Below are 22,245 nucleotides of genomic sequence, written 5' to 3'. Positions count from 1 at the left end.
TTTTAACACACGAACGTCACATAGAGAATGGGCAGTGGGAATTCTTTTAGGTTCTCACGGAGAGCCAAATAATAGCATTTACATTAAGTAACATTAAAAATTGCACGAAAGATACAGATTTTGTTCTGAAAAGGCTCAGGGTTCGTGGCCCTTTGAAGTTGAAGACAAAAATCAATTTTAATTCTGAAAAAATACTTCAATATAAACTTAGGCTCACCCCTGATTCTGATTTTCTAGGATATGCATATGGTTTCTATAAAAGCCTATGTTAAAAAATGTATTTCGGGTGCCTGGGTGGCTCAGTAGGTTAAGCGTCCGACTTTGGCTCAGGTCTCGATCTCTTGGTTTGAGGGTTCAGGCCCATGTCGGGCTTCGTGCTGACAGCTCAGAGCCTGGAGCCTGCTTCAGATTCTGTCTCCCTCTCTCTGCCCCTCCCCTGCTCATACTCTGTCTTTCAAAACTAACATTAAAAACTAAATTAAAAATGTATTTCTAGTTGGATAAGACATCCTTACTTAATAAATAATAGTTGACTATGAGTATAAAAAATTGCTTTATTGGACACTTGGGTGGCTCAGTCCATTAAGCATCCAACTCTTGATCTCAGCTCAGGTCTTGATCTCTGTGATGAATTTAAGTCCTGCACTGGGCTCCATGCTGGGCATGGAGCCTACTTAATAAAAAATTGCTTTGTGCCTATACATTGAATATTATGGCAACACGTTTCATATGGATCCAAAAAATAAAACTTCAAAACTAGAATGGTATAAATAAATGTGCACACATATTTATTTATTCAGATTGTGTAAGAGGGAAGCCAGATGGAGAGCTTTTGACTGACTCACAAAATTTGATTTTTAATCTGCAAAATAAAATGCTATACACCAAATGTAAGAAAAAGAGCAGTGTAGCGGAGAAACAGGAGCCAAACATAGCTAATAAAAAACTGACTATTCCAAGAACGAAGAGTATTTGTACAAACAAATGGAAGCGTTCCACATGCCACTTGTGAAATGCAGAGGCTTGCTGGGAAGGAAAGAAATGCAAGTGAAATGATTATGCGGGTGATGCCCAGACACTACAAAATGGGTCTGGGGGCGCCTGGGGAGGGCTCAGTCGGTTAAGCATCCGACTTCGGCTCAGGTCATGATCTCACGGTTCAGGGGGGTGAGCCCCACGTCGGGCTCTGTGCTGACAGCTCAGAGCCTGGAGCCTGCTTCAGATTCTGTGTCTCCCTCTCTCTCTCTCTGCCCTTCCTCCACTCACACTCTGTCTCTCAAAAAGTAAATAAACATTAAAAAAAAAATGGATCCGAAATACGTCAAGTACAGAAGCAGGAACGGAGGACAGTTTGTACGTGTGGATCAGGAGCACATCAAAATGATACAGGTGTGCAGGGTGGCAGAGTTCTGACGTAAATTTGGCAAGATAAGAAGAAGTGGAGTTTAATGATCATTAGCTTTTCTTCTGTAAAGATGCTTACATTTGTAAACACACACAAATTGCACGCTGCCTTGTTACATTAAATTAAAAAAAATAACAGTTTTTGTTGGAGGGAAAAACCCTTCCTCACCCCTCTGGTTTCTTAAGAATGCATTGATTTCCCCTAAGCTCTTTTTTTTTGGGGGGGGGGCCTGGCTTCTTACCCTTCCTTCTCTGCAGTGACCTNGACTATACATTTCTCTCTGGCCACCTTGGACCAGTGTTGATTCAGGGCTCGGACCTTCTTCTTGCTGGGCTGATGTGAGGTCCAGGCTTGGGGGGAGGGCCTGAGTAGAAAGTTGTCAAGCCTGTCAATGACTTCCTCCAGACGAGCTTTTATCAAGAGTTCTATATGGGAACCTTAAGAACCTAGAAGAGTCTGGTGTCTCAAGGGAAGCAAAGGCTTTTTCTATCTCAGGCNTAACTCATTCTCAGGAGCAGCCAAAGGAGCCAGACTCTGAGCGTGGGGAGAGCCATGTTCTTGTTTTTGCCATTGCTAGCTTGCCAAAAGTCACTCAATGTCTGGGCCTTCTGTCCCTTGAAAACAAAACAAACAAAAAGGATGACTGTGTTGGTGCCAAGCTTCCTTCTAGATCAGTGCTATGTGTCGGGTCGGACAGCCGGAGGAGATGAGAAGAAGTTCTCCCCAAAGCTTGCAAATAAGCCTGAAATAACAGATAGGCTAACCCAGCAAATCCACTTCGGTTTCCTCTTCCTTCCCTGGTTTACTCTCTGTGGGCATATCAGAGCAAGAAGAACCAGGAAATACACTGATGAATTTCAGGCCTATCGTTTACTAATAAAGTTTTATATTTTTATTTAACAAAACTATTAGGTAAAGCTTTAGTATAGAGCTAGAAGCCTGTGCACTACACGCAAAGCCTTTAGATTCAGTAGAAAAACAAGGGGGGGGATGGGACAGCGAAAGGGATGCTCAAAGAAACATTTTTAAGCATTTTAGATCATCTTCAATGTCATGTACAATGACAGACATTGTACTAGACCTATTATATATATATATATATATATATATATATATGCGTAATAACAGCCCCTTAAACAACATTTTGGGGAATTTACCATGAGCCAGTTACCTGTTCATTTAACATAGACAAAAAATATATTCTATGGGATTGGTTCCAAAACTATCTTCACTGAATAAAGGAAAGTACACAGCAGATGGTTTAAATAACGTGGGTAAAGTCACATAATTGGTAGCTAATGAGCTAGTAAGTGGTGAGACTGTGTGATCTCATTTAAAATGACTTATTTTGAAATTTTAATTCCTTAAGGATGGCAAAAGAACACTCTAGCAACCCTTTATACATGTGTCACGTAGATGTCACCGTGAAAATTCCAATTCTGTTACCGTTAGGTACATACAATAGAGAAGAAAAGCAAATGACATCATGAAATCAGGACTACATTTAGGCTTCAAGGCAAAAGAAAAATTACTATGTAAGCAAAGCATCGTGTGGCAATTTCAGGCCAGAAACAGGAGGAGCCATAAACCGCATCTTTGTTACTAATGTAAACGTGCATGTAGAATCTATACATGCAGCTTGTGAAACTCAAATAGATTTTCATGTATGGGGGATCCCCAAGGGCCATCACTAAAGCAGAAAGCTACGTATGTTACAGCAAATAATTACCTTTGTGAAGACATGTAAGAGGAGCCTCATGCAAGCATTTCCTGTCTTTTCCCCTTTGAGAACAGAGATATTGTTCAGCCTGTGCATGTTCTCATTTGAGCTCCCCATACGTGCTCTTTGACCCCAAAAGGCACCTGCACTGAGTGGCTGATGAGTTAAACGTGAAGGTGCTTTTCAAAGAAGTATTCCACAGGTGCTAGTGGACCTAATATTAATAAGCCACAAAATACAGACTTCATCAACGTCTTCTGTTTTCTTAAAGAAACACTTTTTTTCCACTAGAGTAGGAAGAAATCCACCCATGAAGGGGGTAGAGCCATTGTTTTGAAGCCCACAAAGGTTTCACTTTAGAACAACATACAGGGTTTTGGCAAAGCTACAATTGGTCCCAATAACCTTTTATTATTTATTTATTTATTTTTTAATATTTTTATTTATTTCTAGGAGAGAGAGAGAGAGAGAGACAGCATGAGCAGGGGAGGGTCAGAGAGAGAGGGAGTCACAGACTGAAACAGGCTCCAGGCTCTGAGCTGGCAGTCAGCACAGAGCCCGACGTGGGGCTCGAACCCACGAACCGTGAGATCATGACCTAAGCAAAAGTCGGACGCTTAACCGACTAAGCCACCCAGGCGCCCCCCAATAACATTTTAAATCATTGCAAATCAAAGCCACTAGCTGCTCTCCTAGTCAGATGATCTCCCAAGCAACACTTAGCTAAGAAATAATTTATCTAAGGGTTTTACTGAAAGGTTAAAAGCTTTAAAACCTAAGAAGTCGGAAATGGCTCCCCAGGCATTTGTCAACTTTTGCTGGAGATATTTTCTTCAGTTTGCCTGAGTTCAGGGAATAGATGTAATTGAACGAAATGGTGCTTACATTTTGCAGAATTTTAAACACACACCAAACGATACATTCCTATTAAATACTGCCTGTTTGGGAACGAATGCACTGGGTTCCTGAGCATTTAAAAAGACTTGAACATCTTCTTTGCAAAAGCAAAACATCCCACAGTCTCCTCTTTCTGGTGACCACGGAAGAGTCATTTTGGGGGCGTGTGTTTAAAAGTCTCTTCGTGGGGCGCCTGGGTGGCTCAGTCGGTTGAGCATCTGACTTCGGCTCAGGTCATGATCTCGCGGTTCGTGGGTTCGAGCCCCACATCGGGCTCTGTGCTGACAGCTAGCTCAGAGCCTGGAGCCTGTTTCAGATTCTGTGTCTCCCTCTCTCTCTGAACCTCCCCTGCTCATGCTGTCTTTCTCTCTCTCTCTCAGAAATACATAAAACATTAATAAAAAAAATAAAATAAAATAAAAGTCTCTTCGTATCACCAGGACTTAAGGCAAACACTGCAGAGGGCTGTAGGATCGGGGAACCTGTGTTTTAAGAATTTACAAAGATCTTCCACTTTATCTCTACATACAGCTAGAAGTCTCTGGATTACTCTGGCCAGCTTAGACAGAGGAACAATTTTGCAAAAGCCATGTGATTCCTCTGTCTGATACAAGCATCTCTGTAACTCAGGGTCCTTTTGAACCTACGACCTTGGGAATCTGTACACGATGTATTTCAGTCTCAGAATATAATTGGTTCTGCGATACTCCGGCCGAGCTCATTGGCGGAATGGAGTGGCGCGTGCTTTCGCGCCTGGAGAACCACCTTGCTTTTCTTATTGTGGCTATTGCTCTGGACTTAATAGCCTATTTTGAAATGATTAAGAGGCCGTTGCCTAAACCATTTAATACATGAGGTGCAATGACTTCCTGTCACAAAAGTGGCACAGATCTCCGGGAGCCTGTTTGGGCTGCACTTCCCTGTAGCTGTTTTCTGTCGGGTTGATCAGCGTTTCCTGCCTTTACGGACCTGATGGTCAACCCACTACAGCCCACATGGATTCTCAGTTGCTGGCCGGGACTCCAGATGGTTGTGTTGAGCCATGGTGTCTCCCCTCCCAGAGCGGTTTCTTTCATCTGTACTGGGTACAAGTCTGTCCCTTCCCCCAACTTCACCCCAAAGCCCACTCGTTCTCATATACGTACCCTGCGGAAGCATGAGGACTCCGACCGCTATTTCCAAACAACGACTCAGGCTCCAAGGTTTGTAGCCAGAAGAGGATTTACCATCTTGCTATTCCTGGGCATTCTGATACCCTCCCCCCCAAATGCAACTGGAACAGGGACTGAACGTAAAATGAATAGGACGTCAGTTTCTCTCCTGCGCTATTATACAATCACGTGACCCTCATAGAATCCTGTGCGAGGGCCTTGCGTACTGGGGCAGCCCGGCTGAAACTAGAATCCACGACTGAAAAAATCCTCAATGGCTAGAGTGGGGGAGGGAAACGACAGCGGCTGCCAGATGTAAGTAGCGGTTTCTCTAGCTCGGTTCTCCAATAGGGTACCCGGCAGCCACATGTGGCTACTATTAGTTGGGTAAAACTAAATAAAATTGAAAATGCAATGCCGCTCAGTCAGACCAGCCACACTTGAAGAGCTCGACAACCACGTGAGGCTGGAGCCGCTGCGATGGCCAGCACAGTTGATGACGGGACACTTCTGGTATGGCTGCAAAGTCTCCCGACCTGCACTGCGTGTAACAGACTTGAAAGTCACAAGAATGGCCCCAATGTGAGTGAGTCTGTTTCCGGAACGAGGAAGGCAACATGATGTTGCTAACCTGGGCCACACGGCAGTAAGTGGTCAGTTTAATGGACAGTATTTCTTTCAGAGAAATTAAGAGAGGGCTGGGGGGGTGAACACATGCTCTGGGGCGCATGCGGATGGCAGGAGCCCTGAGGCCAGTGGCCAAGAGCTACAGAGGTGGGCATGGCCTTCAGAGAAGTCCCGAAGCCTCCCAACGGAGTCTCAGCTCTCCTGGTGGCACTGGGGTTGGGGGAGTGGGGTCTAGTCTCCAGTGAAGGGAGGCAACTGTGAGAAGGCAGGCATCTAAGAAGAACAGAAGAGGTTACCAAACTCAACACCCCTCCCAAAAAAAAAAACAACCCAGTCAAGAAATGGGCAGAGACATGAAGAGATACTTTTCCAAAGATGTCATCCAGATAGTCAACAACCCATGAAAAAGATGCTCAACGTCACTCATCATCAGGCAGATGCAAACCAAAACCATGATGAGATACCACCTCACACCTGTCAGAATGGCTAAAACTAACAACACAGGAAACAAGATTTGGCCAGGATGTGGAGAAAGGGGAACACTCTTGCACTGTTGGTGGGAATGCAAACTGGTGCAGCCGCTCTGGAGAACATTGTGGAGGTTCCTCACAAAACTAAAACTAAAACTACCTTACAACCCAGCAATTGCACTACTAAATATTTATCCAAAGGATACAAAAATGCTGATTTGAAGGGGCACAGGCACTCCAATGTTTATAGCAGTGCTATCAATAATAGCCAAAGTATGGAAAGAGCCCAAATGAGCGAGTGGACGGGGGGTAGGGAGAGGGAGAGAGGGAGAAGAGAGAGAATGGAACACTACTCAGTGATGAAAAAGAGTGAAATCTTGCCATTTGCAACAATGTGGATGGAACTAGAAGGTATTATGCTAAGTGAAATAAGTCAGGCAGAGAAAGCCTGATACATGTTTTCACTTATGTGTGGAATTTGAGAAAAAAACAGATGAACATAGGGGAAGGGAAGGAAAAATAAGATAAAAACAAAGAGGGAGGCAAACCATAAGAGACTCTTAAATACAGAGAACAAACTGAGGGTTGCCGGAGGGGGGTGGGGTGGGGGAGGGGCTCAATGGGCGATGGGCATTGAGGAGGGCACTTATTGGGATGAGCACTGGGTGTTATGTAAGAGATGAATCACTGGGTTCTACTCCTGAAGCCAAGACTACACTGTATGGTAACTAACTTGAATTTAAATGAACAACAAAAACAAAAGGTACAAGAGCTGCATACGCCAGAAGTCTGGTAGAGACCATTGCTAACACTCATTGAGCACTTAACACTGAGCAAGCCATGGCCTAAAAGGCCAAAACGGACTATGTCCTTTAGATCCTCCGACAGCGCCATAGGGGGGCCACCTGGCTGGTCAGAGACGGCCTTTAAGCAAGCGGGCTAGGGACCAGGCATAGAGACAGAGGAATAAAGGAAAGCGTGGCTTTGCCGGCTGGTGCAATCAGGGTCCTGGGGTTGCATTCACTCTGCAAGCAGAGTCCCAAGAGATGAAAAGCTCCCCTGTGTCTTGAACACACAGAAGATCAGAGAGCGAGGACCAGGATCCTGGGTGTGATGCTCCTAGCTGAGTGTCATCGTTTTGTAGATTTTTACGTGGGGGTCAAGGTTGAATGCTTACTTGTCTAAACCTACGCAAGTCCTAGGCAAGTCAGGAAGGGTTTTTTTTTTTTTCTCTTTTCTTTTTCTCAAGTTTATTTACTTATTTTGAGAGGAAGAGGAAGAAGGTGGGGAGGGGCAGAGAGGGAGAGGGAGAATCTAAAGCAGGTTTCATGCAGGCATGGAGCCCGACACGGGGCTCAAACTCAAGAACCATGAGATCATGACCTGAGCCGAAACCAAGAGTCAGATAATTAACCGATGGAGCCACCCAGGCATCCCTTGAGTCACTCACTCTTTCCTCTGGATACCGTGTCTCTAGATGATGCTGGAACTATTGCAGCCATGTTGTTACCGTGAGGCATCGGAGCCTGATGATGGCGCACTGACCTGATGAATTAGCCAGCCTCAGAGCCGTCCTACTACTGGTCTTTATTATGGGAGATTCATTCACTCGCTCACTCATTCATGCAAAAAACATGAAACAAGCACCAAGAAATGCCAAGCACTGCTCAAGGCATTTGGAATACTACAGAGGACACAACACACAAAGACTATTGGTCTGGATTTGCTTCTTGCTTTGCCCTCCTTAAGTTCTTGTTAACGGAAATCAGAAGCATTTTAACGTTCGCCCTGTTGGTCGCACGTTGGCTTCATAGGTCACTTAAAAGCCTACAACTGAACAGCATAAAAATAAACAAAAGGACACTTCTTGGACCCTATCTCGGTTGGCATTTCTGCATTTGACACTTTAGACCATTTCCCCCCAAACCACTGCCCCTTGTCTTGGCTTCCATGCTGATACACATTTCCGGTTTACATCCTATTTTTCTGTCCCTTCTCAGCCTTTGAGGGTTTTCCTTATCCCCAGACCATTTCTGCTTTACTCCTAGATCATTTAATGTTGGGGCTCCATGGGGTTTTCTATCAGGACCATTTATGTTCCCCTCCTGCATCTTCTTTGAGAACGATCGTCAACTCCTATGACTTAATGATCATTTATTGACGATTCCAAACCTGCATTTCCAACCCAGATCTCCCTCTTGAGCATCCAATCTGTGTATTTCGTGGTCTCTCTTGAGCTTCCAATCTGTGTATTTCGTGGTCTACTTAGATATTTGGGCGTCTCAAACCCAGTGTGGTCAAACTATGGCACTATTCTGTGCCTACACTCACTTGGTCTTGGGTTCCCGGCTCAGCGATTGGCCCGTTTCTGCTCGCCCAGTTGTCCAACGCACAATCCTGAGCGTCTGCAGCGCCTACACCCTCCCCTTCACTCCCCAGATCGATGCAGTCACAGGACCCACCCCATTCCATCTCCTCTAATTCTCTAGTCTGTCCTCCCCGCCTGACACCCCCATTTCCGCGCGGGCCTGCAATCAGGTCACTGAATCCCAGCAACAGTCGCTATCTGGCCACCCTGACTTGTGTCTTGGGCTCCCTCCAAGTTCTGGTTCCCCATAGGCAGAGTGATGAGGCTGCAGATCTGATCATGCAGAAAACCCTTCCACAGCCCCTCACGGCTCTCAGGATAAAGAATAAACAACGAATCTCATTTTCCTGCCTGCACGGTCCGCCCCACCTCCTCCTCATCTCACAAACCTGTTGGACACACTCTGTCTCCCTCCCCTTTCCCCAGCTTGGTGTCTCCGCAGCGGCCAGCTCTTCCTCTTACCCATCCACCTTCTCTAGGATAAATCTCATCACACTTCAGGTTTCATCTGTGACACCTTTCCTTCCAAGATGCCCTGAGTCCCCAGGCATGGGTGGGGGATGCTTCCCCTGTGCTCCCAGACATCCTGTACTTTCCCTGACTGCTGAGTGCCCGAACCCCACTCCCAGGACTGTGGGTTCCGTTAGCCAGGGAAGGCCGGCTTGTCCCTCCTTAGTATTCCTGGTGCCCAGAACGGTGCCTGCAATATGACAGGTACTCGGCAAATAGAGGAGAGAGGAGCGCATTTACCGGGGATGCTTGCTGTGGCTGTAACAGTAATTTCAGTAATTTTCTGGCTTGGGATGGTGTCTTTCTTTTTTTTTTTTTTTTTTTGAAAGAACCCTATCGTTTAAGAGAATTTTGATCACAACTTCTGTTATTCTCTATATTTTTTAAGCCACTTTCCAACTACGAGGGCAAAATCCTCCGTACTGGGCTCGGAGGTGCTAGGGCAGCGATTACGTGTTGCTGATGCTGATGGTAAACCCTCCTTTTATTTCCACGCAGCTACTCTACACACAGCTTTGGGGAGACGCCACTTCTAGGGAGAGGCGTGGGAAACAGCTCAGGATGTGGCAAAGGAACGGTGCCTGTAGAGGCTGTGAAAATCTGTTCCCACAAACTCCGACTTTGAAAGCGTACGAACCCCGGATACCAGATAAATGATGGGACTTACGAAGGGCCAAGCCCACCGCGGTTTGTCTCCTCTGAAACGCTGGAGAATTTTTATTTGTATTTTTAAAATATGATGACCTTTTAATTTAAGTATCAGGCTGCCCTCCGCCCCCCTTCTTTCTCTCTGGAATGCCAGAGAGGGAAAATGCAGCCTCTTGCATAAAAGACTTGCTCATTTCAGGGAGCTTCTGTTTGTGCTTATAATTAAAAATAACACCTTCCAAAATGCTGCTCTCGCTCAATTAAGGAAGAGAGCACACCTTGGTGCACTCTGTGGTTTGCTGTGAAATGTTATCTCTAATTCCCAGCACACAATGGAAAGTGGAGCTGCTCCCGGGCTCCCGGTCATTTCTGCTGTCATGCACTCTGCTCTTCCTCCTCCTCCTCTCCCTGGGGGGCCCTCTCCTTCCTGGGGTCTCGGCGGGATCCCTGTGGGGACTCTTGGGAGAGTTGCCGTGGCCTGAGCTACACGCTTGCTTGCACATTCTGGTGACCTGTTCCCACTTCCACGTGGAAGTGTGTCACATGCAGGTGCGATGTATCATTCCACAGCAGAGATGGTCTCCCTTCCCTGGGCTCCCCTCCTCATAACTTATAAATACATCCACATGCCCATACTGCACGGAGCAGGTGACCCTGGGGAAGAACTGAGGTTTCCCAGGACAATCCGGTACCATCGCCACTGTTAAGCCTAACATTCTTTAATTTTCTTAAAAAAATTTTTTAATGTTCATTTTTGAGCGAGAGACAGAGTGCGAGTGGGGGAAGGGCAGAGAGAGAGAGGGAGACACAGAATCCGAAGCAGGCTCTAGGCTCTGAGCTGTCAGCACAAAGCGTGACGTGGGCTTGAACTCATGAACTGCGAGATCATGACCTGAGCCGAAGTTGGACACTTCACCGACTGAGCCACCCGGGCGACCCAACCTTAACATTCCTTAAATCCAGCATTATGCTTATTTACAGAGATTATTTTCAATGACACTAATAGCAAGACTCACTAAGATCGTCTGATTACCAAATGGCAACGCGTCATGAAGTTTTCCTGCATTTCCTTAAATTCTAAATGGCAGACACACGGTCTTAGCAGAGGTTTTAGGAGTCCACACTCATTGGCTGCATACGCTTCCTTCCACAAGGCATAACCTTGCCGGGCTTCTACTCCATCATTTCTATGTTCGAAAATAACACCAGGAGACCAAGTGGCCTCCCGAGATGCTTGCTAAGTCACAGAGAGATCATCACTGTTTTACTAGTGGCCAAACCATTCACTGTTTTCAGGATATTTTTCTCCTTAACACTTAAAAAGCCACCATATGGGGGCGCCTGGGTGGCTGAGTCTGTGTAGTGTCCGACTTTGGCTCAGGTCATATCCCCAATTCGTGGGCTCTGTGCTGACAGCTTGGAGCCTGGAGCCTGTTTCAGATCCTGTGTCTCCCTCTCTCTCTGCCCCTCCCTCATTTGCATTCTCTCTCTCTTGAAAATAAATCAACATTAAAAATTTTTTTAAAAGCCACTATATGAAAATGGGAGTATTTAGCAGCCATCTGCATAAATATACACCTATTATGTTATTGCCTATTTAAATAATTGGCAATAATGTTTCATGGACCATAAAGCTGAAATAAACAAGGGGGATCAGAGAACTGGGAAGTTCACCAACACCAGCGAATAAAGCAAATGGTGTGAACCTGCACAGCCAGCTTCCGGTTTGCACGTGCTGTTCTTCCAGCACATGCACACTGAACGCCAGCTACATCCCAGGCGCTCTTAGGAGGCTCTGGGGCTCCATCCGTGAACAAACTGGACCAAGATCCTACCCTGCCTGGTGGAACTTCCATTCCAGTGAGAAGACACGGATAACAAAAAGGGTAACACAATAAATGAGTAACTTCTAGAGCCTGTTTGAAGGGGAGAAGAGACAGAAGCTAACAAAAGACAGAAAACAGCAGAGCAGGGGCAGGGAGCTAAGGACCTAGGAAAGGACATGGCAATGTAACATCTGCAGGGTAAGTTTCATAGGGACGGTGACATCTAAGCAAAGACTTGAAAAGGTGAGCTGTGTGGACAGCTGTCTGGGGGAAAGGGCTTCAGGAAAGGGAGTGTTAACCTCAAGGGCTAGAAAGCGAGCCTAGAGATGTGTCACCGAGAGGTAGTTACAAGGCAGTATGGCAACGGAGCCGAAGCAAACTTAAGGGCTGGAGGGCAAATCACAGAGGGCTTTGTAGGCTGTCGTAGGAACTTGGAATGTCTCCTAGTGAAACGGGGAGCCACTGCAGACTCCGAGCAGGGGAAGGTGTGCTCTGATTTACAGAAGACAAAGAGAGGCAAATGCCCTACAGAGACTTTAATTTAAAAGTAACATAGTGAGTCAATTTAAAGTATTGTGGAAGTAGGCAGTGGGGCCAATGCCTGGGTTTCAGGCACAGATCACTTAATTTCTCTGTGTCAATATCTCCTCCTCCAAAAGTTCTCCATGATTGCATTTATCTAAAATTATGGCTCTACCTAGGACTTTATCTTTTTACCCTGCTGCTTTGTTTTTCTTCATAGGGCTTATAGCTGCTTGGCGATATGTCATATGCATATCTAATGATTTCCTATTTCCTGTTGTAGAATATAAACTCTGAGAAGGTGAGGATTTTGCTCTTTTGGTGATCGTTGTAGTTCAAGACCTAGGAGACCATGTGGTACAGAGGGGGCACTGAGTGCCAATTTGTTGAATGAACCAAGGAATGCCCCAGAGGGTCTAAAAGAACCCTTAGTTTCTGATTCAAACAAACAGGCTGCAAGGGTGGGAAATAAATTGTTAAAAAATGAGCTATCAAATTATAGATTATTTTCTGCCATGAGTGGAATGATGATGGCTCCTCTAATTGTTTACACTCTGTTCTCCCTAAACCTGCTGCATGCATACTGTGGAAATTTTGGAAAATGGGAGAAAAAGAATTTATGATTCCACATCCCTACTACACCATGGGTAACAACTAAAAATTAACTGTATAAGTAGTTTTCCAAGTGTCCTCCCTTCTCAATATACCCAGAGAATAAACCAGTTTCTCTGATTTGAACTTCTATGTAGGGGCGCCTGGGTGGTTCCGCTGGGTGAGCATCTAACTTCAGCTGAGGTCATGATCTCACAGTTCATGAGTTCAAGCCACACATCAGGTTCACTGCTGTCAGCACAGAGCCCGCTTCAGATCCTCTGCCCCCGTGACTCTGTGTCTACTCTGCCTGCACTGTCTCAAAAATAAATTAAAAACATTTAAAAAAAAACCCACACTTCTATGTAGGGGCACCTGGGTGGCTCAGTCAGTTAAGCATCTGACTCTCGATTTTGGCTCAGGTCATGGTCTCACAGTTCTGATTGTGGAACGGAGCCCAGCATCGGGCTCCACACTGAGCCTCGAGCCTGTGTGGGATTCCTGGAATTCTCTCTCTCTCTGCCTCTCCTATGCTTCTACACACTCAAACTCTCTCAAAATAAATAAATAAACCTTAAAAAAAAAAACCCACTTCTATCTAAAGTTCCTTCTGGATTCTAACATTATGTGATTCTGTATGGAAATCAATAAAGAAAAAAACCACCCAAGACATTGACTACCTCATGCTCTTTACCTCCAACACATTTCACTAAATGGAAGATTCCTGACCTTGCTCCTCGTAGACATTTGAGATACTTTTCCCTCTTCCACCCCAGGTCTCATTTTGCCAGATTTGACCTTTTATGCATCAGTTTGGGATTTTTAACTTGCTAAGCAACATGTACAGAATTCTGAGAACTGTGAAGTCATAAAACCTCATCAATTCTGAGTTCGCCCCGCCCGCATACTGATAGATCTCACATACCCACGGGTTACTTTTATACTTTCTACGAACAAGTGGGGTATCGCTAAGCAAAATCAATAACGTAAAGAAGTTGAAAGAGGAAAGCACCCTAACTAAGGATAAACAGCTCTCCGCCGCATTAGCAAGTTCATGCCGACAGAGCATGGCCGCAGTGTGGACAGAGGCTGGCCCTGTGGCCGGATGGACAGACACAGTCATTATAAACCAACGGGCCGCTGTCGGGGTCCATGCACCCCTGGAGGACTCTGTCGTGCTGCCAAGTGAGTCGTGAGCAGTGCTTGCTAACACAGGAGGCGGCGTAGAACGAGGCATTACCACAGGCAATATGGAAGGCTTGCTCCAAGTCCACGAAATGCCTCTCGGAAACACACAACTTGGAAAATGAGTAAAGTCCCTTTGCCACTTGCTGTCCACTTGGGTCGTGGCAACAGGGTTTTATGTGTTTTACCCACCAGGGTCCCAGCTCTCACAAGGTAAATAAGGTCCTAGAAGGGGAGGAGAAGAGGAAAACCTAAGCAGAGGTGTGTGTGGGGGGGGCGAAGGGTCTCGTGTCAGCACCCCCACCTGGTAAGAAGGGTTTGCAGACCCTGCACCTCTAGATAAAAGGGGGCAGCAATGTTCCTTCCTAACTCTTGGGCCTGCCGACCAAGGGTGAGGCATGTAAAGGGTCTCAAAACCTATAAAGGACGATGACGATGACCACTAATAATGGTATTTCTTGAGCATTTATGGGGTGACAGTAGCTTATTCTACAAGTTGTTATGGCCAAGACTGGGTACCCTCACCTCCCAAATTCATATGTTGAAGCCTAAGCCGCCAATGCGACTGTATTTGGAGAAAGGGCCTATAAGGAGATAATTAGGGTTCAGTGAGGTCATAGGGTGGGGCCCAATCTGATAGGGCAGATGTCCTTCTAAGAAGAGGAAGGGAGGGGCGCCTGGGTGGCTCAGTCACCTAAGCATCTGACTTTAGTTCAGGTCATGATCTTGCAGCTCGTGAGTTCAAGCCCCGTGTCAGACTCTGTGCTGACAGCTCAGAGCCTAGAGACTGTTTCAGATTCTGTGTCTCTTCCTCTCTGTCCCCTGCTCATGCTCTCTCTCTCTCTCTCTCTCTCAAAAATAAATAAAATAATAAAACATTTTAAAAAAGAAGAGGAGGAGGGGAACCAGGAGTGTGTGGGCACAGAGGAGAGGCCATGTGCGAAGGCAGTCATCTGCAAGCCAAGCAGAGAGACCTCTCCAGAAATCAGTCTTGTTGATGTCATGATCTCAGACTTCCAGTCTCCAGATCAGTGAGGAAGTACATCCCTGTCGCGTAAGCCACTCAGTGGGTGCCATTTTGTTACGCCAGCCCCCTCGCAAACTAACATACGGGTGCCATCTTATGTAATCCTCATCCCCACATTCATTCTATTCAGATAGAAGCCCAGAGAAGGTAAGCAATTCGACTAAGGCTGCACAGCTGGTCAGGAGTGGAATGGGAAAGGAACCCAAGCCATCTGACGCCGGGGCCCATGTTCCTAACAGCTGATGGGACCCAAGGCAACAAGACGCAAATCCACAGCGACCCAAATGGATACTTATTATCAGAAAAACCCAGAGCAAATACAAACTTCTGCATGTTCTGCGTGCGATAGGATTTCCAGTTTTAGTCCCTCTCTTCTCCTCCTGTTCCCTTCATCCAAACAATAAACACGGCTGCGAGCCTTCTCTCTCTCAAGCATTATCTGGGGCGGGGAGGGACCTGGCGGTAAGCCTCTGAGGTCCGTGTTCTCCTGGAGTGCCCATGCTGGTAAGGAAAGCCAGCCAACAACTGAATGGGGAAGTCCAGAGAGTGACAGCGCACAGACAAATGAGTGGGGGTGCTGTGGCGACAAGTGCAGGCTAATCGGGTCCCTTCCTCCACCGCCAGCCACCGAGCGCACCAACGAAGCGCATGGGAATACCACTGGAGGCCCCAGCCTCAGCACCCCCATTTCTGTCTCTAGAAAATGAGGCTTTTGTTCTCACAACCTATGGCGTCTTTGGTTAAGTCAGAAGTTTCTTGGGCCATGGTGACCCTCACCCAGTTATCAGCTGTGATGGGAGTAGTACATGCTGTAAATACATTCTGGAGAGTATTCCTAAAGGTTAACAGTAAGAGACAGAAGGGTTACGGGAAGGTAGGAGGGAGGGGAAGGGGTCATTAAATTGGATCTGAGTAGGCTTAAAAATGTTTTTCTTAATGATTGATTATTTTTGAGAGAGAGAGAGATAGAGGCAGACACAGAAACCGAAGCAGGCTCCAGGCTCTGAGCTGTCAGCAGAGAGCCCAACGCGGGGCTCAAACTCACGAACTGTGAGATCGTGACCCTGAGCCAAAGTCGGACGCTTAACCAACTGAGCCACCCAGGCGCCCCTAGATCTGAGCAGGCTTAAAATGTGCAGGGAGTATTTAAGCAAGTAGATGCTTATTATGCGGATGCTCACATTACCCGTCTTCAGACTCCAGCCATCTTGGCCGGGGAGTAACAAGGAGAAACGCAGGAAGACTGAAGGTCGCTGCAGGAGAGGCTGGGGGGGTGGGGGGAGAGGTGGGTGTTGTACAGAAAGCAAGACATATGAGAAAAGTGACCAAGTTGTGGCTTCCTTTTCCCTGGAGCTTAATCATCCAAAGAGCTGTAGTTTAGTAAGGCCTTACCCAGCAGTGGAAAGAAAGATCAAGTGGCTCACCAAAGGGATTTCTGGGCCCCGGGAGGGCCTGATAATTATAGAAGATAGTCTCAAGTAGCACAACTTCACACCCGACTTCCAGCACCCCCTGCAGCTTAGGTCAGGGTGGGGCACTGCCTACTAGCCTTTCAGGGTGGCCACTGGTGGTAAGAAAAAAGTCCCTGAAGGTGCCATCAGGAAGTCCCATAACCAGAACGGAGGAGGTGAAATGTACCCGGGGAATAGGGAGTCGCTGACCACCGTGCGATCAGTGGGAAGTCCCAGCCTGAGAAACCCAACCTGCTCTTATGTTAGAACACAAGGCAGGCCTGCGGAAGACTCACAGAAACACGGTGAGCGCAGAAGTACAGGGTGGCCTGAACGATCAGGATCCCTCTTTAGAGGAGAATACGTGCTTTAATAATCTGGCCCACCACTTAACACCAGCTCCAAACAGTCATACTTGAAACAATTACTGGTGATGTCCGTATCAAGACTGGAAGATGACAGTTTGTCATTTCAGTGCGAGTCTTAACGTGGATAGTGGAAGGAAGAAGGAGAGGGGAGGAAGGGTTGGGGGAAGGGAGAGAGAGGAGGAGCAGGGGGGAGAAGGAGAGAAAGCTTAATTAAAAACATCAAAGCTCTTAGGGGTGCCTGGGTGGCTCATCTGGTTAAGCATCAGACCTCAGCTCACGTCATGATCTCACGCTCATGAGTTCGAACCCCGCCTCGGGCTCTGTGCTGACAGCTTGGAGCCTGGATTCTGCTTCGGATTCTGTGTCTCCCTCTCTCTCTCTTCCCCTCCCCTGCTCACACTCTGTCTCTCTTTCTCTCTCAAAAATAAATATTAAAAAATTTAAAAACACAGCAAAGCTCTTAAAAAAATAAAGAATACTTAATATACTGCGCGAACCACAGCATACATCTATATTTAAAGACAGTCATTCAATAAGCCAAAGACACACAGTATTCACTGACAAACACTTGTGGATACATTCACAGAGCATCTGTACTACCGCCAATATTATCGTTCAAAATATCTTATGTGTACGGCCACAGTTTCTAATTTTCACCACTTCAACGCCTTTTATTATGGGAAGACAGACTGTCAGTAAAAAAAAATCTGTTAAGGAAATTCTAGATGCCTGGAGGGTTTTAACATTTGTGTTGGGGACCTAGTGCCCGAAAGAGCCCCAGCAATGAACTTCACCCCGGCTGTGTGCATTCGAACGCCCACAGGCTCCCAACCAGGAACCCACATCATTCCTGCGGCCACATCATTTTTCACAGCATCCCGTGGTTTCGTTCCAATGGTGAGAAAAGGGGAGCTTGGTTTCTCTCTGCTAATATAATCCTGAGAGCTTTGGCACGGTCTGCAAAATTCTCTTTTCTCTCCAGAACTGTCAGGAGTTTAAAGGTTCAAATCCTGATAAAGTGATACAGCAAACAGAATCCAACTTCAAGAAATACGCGTGCCTTTCTGGGCCCTGCAGAGGGGACCAGTTCCCCTTACCTTTGTCATAGATTTCCTTCAGAACCCCTCGTTTTATCAGCTCCTCTCTGCTTTGCCTCATTGATATTTTCCTTTCCAGAGCTACGAGCAAAACACAGAGAAGCAGGTGTGAGTCAGTAACAAAGACGCTTTTCAGAGGAAACATGTTAATATGTATTAAAAAGTAACATATGGAGAAGCTTCCTCAAGTTACCGTTTTATTAATGTAAGTTACTTAGATCTGTGAACATTTTTTGATCTGAGAACAAGCATTTCCAACAGATTTTTTCATTTAATCTTCAAAACAAGCTTCAAACTAATTAAGAGGCAGGCGCTGGTATTTCATTTTATTTCTTCCCCCTTTACGGCGGAATAATCTGTTGCACAGAGAAATTCAACGACTTGTCAGAGTCACAGAACTACTGAAAAGAGGGGCCAGGATTCAAAGTCAGAAATGCGACCTTCAAGGTCAGCTCAACCTCTATCAGCGCATCTTCCTGCCGGTGGCCGGTCCTCGTAGGTGCAATTTTTTTCTTTTTTCCTTTTTTTTTTTTTTAAATAAATTATGTGGTTTATATAGAAGTCACTGAGGATTTTTTTTTCTTCCCAACTACTAAAAAAAATATCTCCCACAAAGCTCTCTGGATTGAGAGATGGAGGTAGGTAGTGGGGGACCCCCACAGTACAGATGCCCATTGCTCCCCTCTTTTAGGCTCCAAATGCAAGCAGCAAGAGACCTGTGAGCTGCCTGGTTATGAAATGCACGTTGACCGTGACCCAGCTGCTCATCTGAGCCCCATACTCCAGCAGGTGGGGCTGGAGGAGGGAGAGGGAGCGTTTCTCTCGGATCAGTGGGCACGAGAGAGGGTAATTCGAGTGTAAACAGAGCCCAGGAGTGGAAAAGTGAGCGGCCGCCCACAGGGCAGGCCTGTGGTTCAAGGGCAGGTTGGGGGCAAGTCAGCAGAGCCCACAGAGGCAAGCGAGCCGCCCCAGCAGCTGACATCTCTGTTTTTGGGTAAACAGTGGGGAAAGGGGGTGAGAAGTTACTTTGTTCGCTTTTGTCAGCTTGAGAATGTCCACATCGTTTGGACACACGGTTATTGGTGGGTGGGGGGGCAGTTATAAAATAAGGGAACTTTTATGCAGACAAATTCCGATACAGGTTAATGACAGACAGAGTTCAGTAGAATTTAGTCCAAGGAATATGAATCAGCACTAGAAAGCAAGCAAGGAAACGGGGACTGTGATGCTATTATCTACTGGCTGCGTAACCTTGGTCAAGTCCCTCTGCCTGTCTGAGGAACACGGATACCCTGGCCCCAGCGTCTCTGATTTAATAGGTCCAGGCTGGGACCTGGAGATCTATACTGGAATAAAAAGCGCACTGGGTTATTCTGTCATGTCAAGGTTGAAAATCCCTTTTTATATACATTGGGACTTACTATTTTTAAAATATTCTCTCTCTTCACGTCTAATGAATTCAGCAGTAGGAGACCGGGAAAGAAATACGAGGTTAGGCTGCGCTCACATACAGCTTACTGAGAACTGGTTAGTCGTAACGCAGATACATAGAAATACATACGCGCGGAAGCGAGGGCGGGAGGGTTGTATGAAGGTCAAGCCATAAAGGTGGGGGTAGGAATCACTGGAGTTTTAGGGCTCCTATCAGATCACATGGTGTGATGGCAGGAGAGCAGACATGTTCTCTGTGCCCAAGAGCAACCCCCAGTAAAGAGAGAGCACTAACGGCATGCGCTTAGGTTAGAAAGTTCTGCCTNAGGCTGGGACCTGGAGATCTATACTGGAATAAAAAGCGCACTGGGTTATTCTGTCATGTCAAGGTTGAAAATCCCTTTTTATATACATTGGGACTTACTATTTTTAAAATATTCTCTCTCTTCACGTCTAATGAATTCAGCAGTAGGAGACCGGGAAAGAAATACGAGGTTAGGCTGCGCTCACATACAGCTTACTGAGAACTGGTTAGTCGTAACGCAGATACATAGAAATACATACGCGCGGAAGCGAGGGCGGGAGGGTTGTATGAAGGTCAAGCCATAAAGGTGGGGGTAGGAATCACTGGAGTTTTAGGGCTCCTATCAGATCACATGGTGTGATGGCAGGAGAGCAGACATGTTCTCTGTGCCCAAGAGCAACCCCCAGTAAAGAGAGCACTAACGGCATGCGCTTAGGTTAGAAAGTTCTGCCCGCTTTTGCTGGGATAGTGGAGAAGACTGGATAGGCCGAGGGGAGGAGGGTTTTAAAGCAAGGACTTTGTGAACAGATCCTTTGGGTGGCGTGAGGCCACACAGAAGGCACAGAGAGAGGTGCCTTGCCCGTCCTGTACTGAGCCACAAATTGGACAGATTCCTTTTCCACAGAAGGAAGCTTCCCAGGGGGTTTCAAAACCAGAGACCAGCGGAAGGACCTGGCGCCCAGCATTAAAGGAAGTATCGGCATCAAGGTGGGCAAAGCCATGGGCTTGGCGGGCGGAGACAGCAAGTTTCAGTAGAATGTGGTTGCGCCCAGGCCTACCACGTAGCCACGCAGACCTCGGCTGTCACACCGCGCTCATTCAAGGACGACAGACCCCTGCCCAAGGTGAAAGGCACTCTGCCAGGGGCTGGAGATGATGGTGACCGAAGGGACAGTCCTTACCCTCACTGAGTCGACAGACTAAGACATGGTTTAGACGGTCATCAAATAATATCACCTAACGTATGGTTACAAATGGAGGGAAGGCCTGTTTAAAGAAAGGGACACGTTCTGCCAGACGTGTGATCAGTAACCTCCCTTACTGGGCCATGAGAAGAGGCTTTACTGAGGAAGAGGCCCACGAGCTTAATTTGAAAGGTGAATATATATATTATCTTGAAAAAGGGCAGTCAGGTAGGGGCTGAAGGAAACACTCCAGACACACAGGAAGCCGGGCACTGGCCCCCGACAGAGGAACCATGTGACCACTGGTGAAGAGAAAGCACTGCGGCCCCCAGGTGGAGGAGGACTCGAGATGTAGACAGAGGGCTGCAGGGAGGTGGCGGGAGGGTGCTGGGCCACACAAAGCCTCATGGACCACGTTATTCTAAGGGCAATGGGAATAAACGGTCAGAGTTGAGTATCTGAAAGATCAATGCCCCCCATCAACATGGAGAATGAGTTGGAGTTCTAGTGCATTACCTTGTCTAGGTAGGACACGATGGTCACTCGGACCAAAATGCTGGTGACGGAGATGTAGGCAAAGGCTGCATTCAAGTCATGGGAAGGTGGCAACGTTGCCTTGGCATCAAGTTAAGGATGTGAAGGAAAGAGAGGGGTCAGGGGCGACTGCTTGGTTCCTGACTCGTACAGCTGAATGGCCGCTGGTGTCAAGTACTCAGGTTGGGGCGGGGGCCCAGGATGAGAAGCAGGTTAGTAGGGAAGATGCCAATCCCAATGTTGGCCATGATGGGATGTTAACTGAGACTGTGCTATCCCGGCATGGGCTATGGTGGACTCTTTTCAGTGCTTCTCACACTTTTCACAGAAACACTCCTAATGGCAAAGCAGGAATGCTTCGGCTCTGAGGGCACGACTGAAGCTGTCTGTCCCAAATGTGCCATTTCTTTACAATACTGAGTTTGTCCCTAAGAACTAAGGTGGAACTCACATAACAGATCTGCTCTTATTTATTTTTTTTATAAATAGTTTATTGTCAAGTTGGTTTCCATATAACACCCAGTGCTCATCCCCACAAGTGCCCTCCTCCATGCCCATCCCCACTCCCCCCCACATCCATCAGTTCTCAGTTTTTGTCAGCATTCAAGAGTCTCTCATGGTTTGCTTCCTTCCCTCTCCCCCACTATTTCCCCCCTTCTTCTTCCCCACGGTCCTCTGTTAAGTTCCTCTTAATCCTATATGTGCAAACATATGATATTTGTCCTTATCTGCCTGACTTATTTCACTCAGCATAACACCCTCAAGTTCCATCCATGTTGCTACAGACACCCAAGGGATACAGGAGTGTTGATGCATAGGGACACATGTATACCCCATGTTCATAGCAGCATTCTCAACAATAGCTAAAACATGGAAAGACCGTAAGTGTCCATCAATGGACAAATGAATCAAGAAGATGTGGTTCATCTAAACAATGGACTACTACATGGCAATGAGAAAGAATAAGATCTGCTCTTATTTAAATAATACATCCCCCTCCCCTCCCCAACCAGTTTCCAAGTTTAATTGACATTCTGGCAAGAGATGGCTTATTTATCCTTTGACTTCGTCCATTTCCTGTGCACACAGGAGATATACGGATCATTTTGAGAAAGGTGGCAGATTATGTTATTGAAATTAATCCCCACCACAATCCTCTGAAGTAGGTTCCTCTGGAAAGTGAGTCCCAGCAAAATTAACTTGCTCAG

The 22,245-nt window shown here is 46.6% G+C and overlaps 1 protein-coding gene across 1 annotated transcript in view; it reads right to left on the bottom strand.

Moving 5' to 3' along the window:
• Window positions 1-22,245, bottom strand: part of PHACTR1 (phosphatase and actin regulator 1) — a 571,513-nt gene that overhangs the window by 98,581 nt on the left and 450,687 nt on the right. The window contains exon 5 of the mRNA XM_077769981.1: window positions 17,864-17,944. Within this exon, the coding sequence (XP_077626107.1) occupies window positions 17,864-17,944 (81 nt within the window). The remainder of the gene's footprint in view (window positions 1-17,863; window positions 17,945-22,245) is intronic.

This window comes from Crocuta crocuta, unplaced genomic scaffold (genome assembly GCF_008692635.1).
Source record: "Crocuta crocuta isolate KB4526 unplaced genomic scaffold, BGI_CrCroc_1.0 scaffold24, whole genome shotgun sequence".
NCBI classification, from domain to species: Eukaryota; Metazoa; Chordata; class Mammalia; order Carnivora; family Hyaenidae; genus Crocuta; species Crocuta crocuta.
Note: the sequence above shows the minus strand (reverse complement) of the source record. Positions and strands in the feature narration are given on the sequence as shown.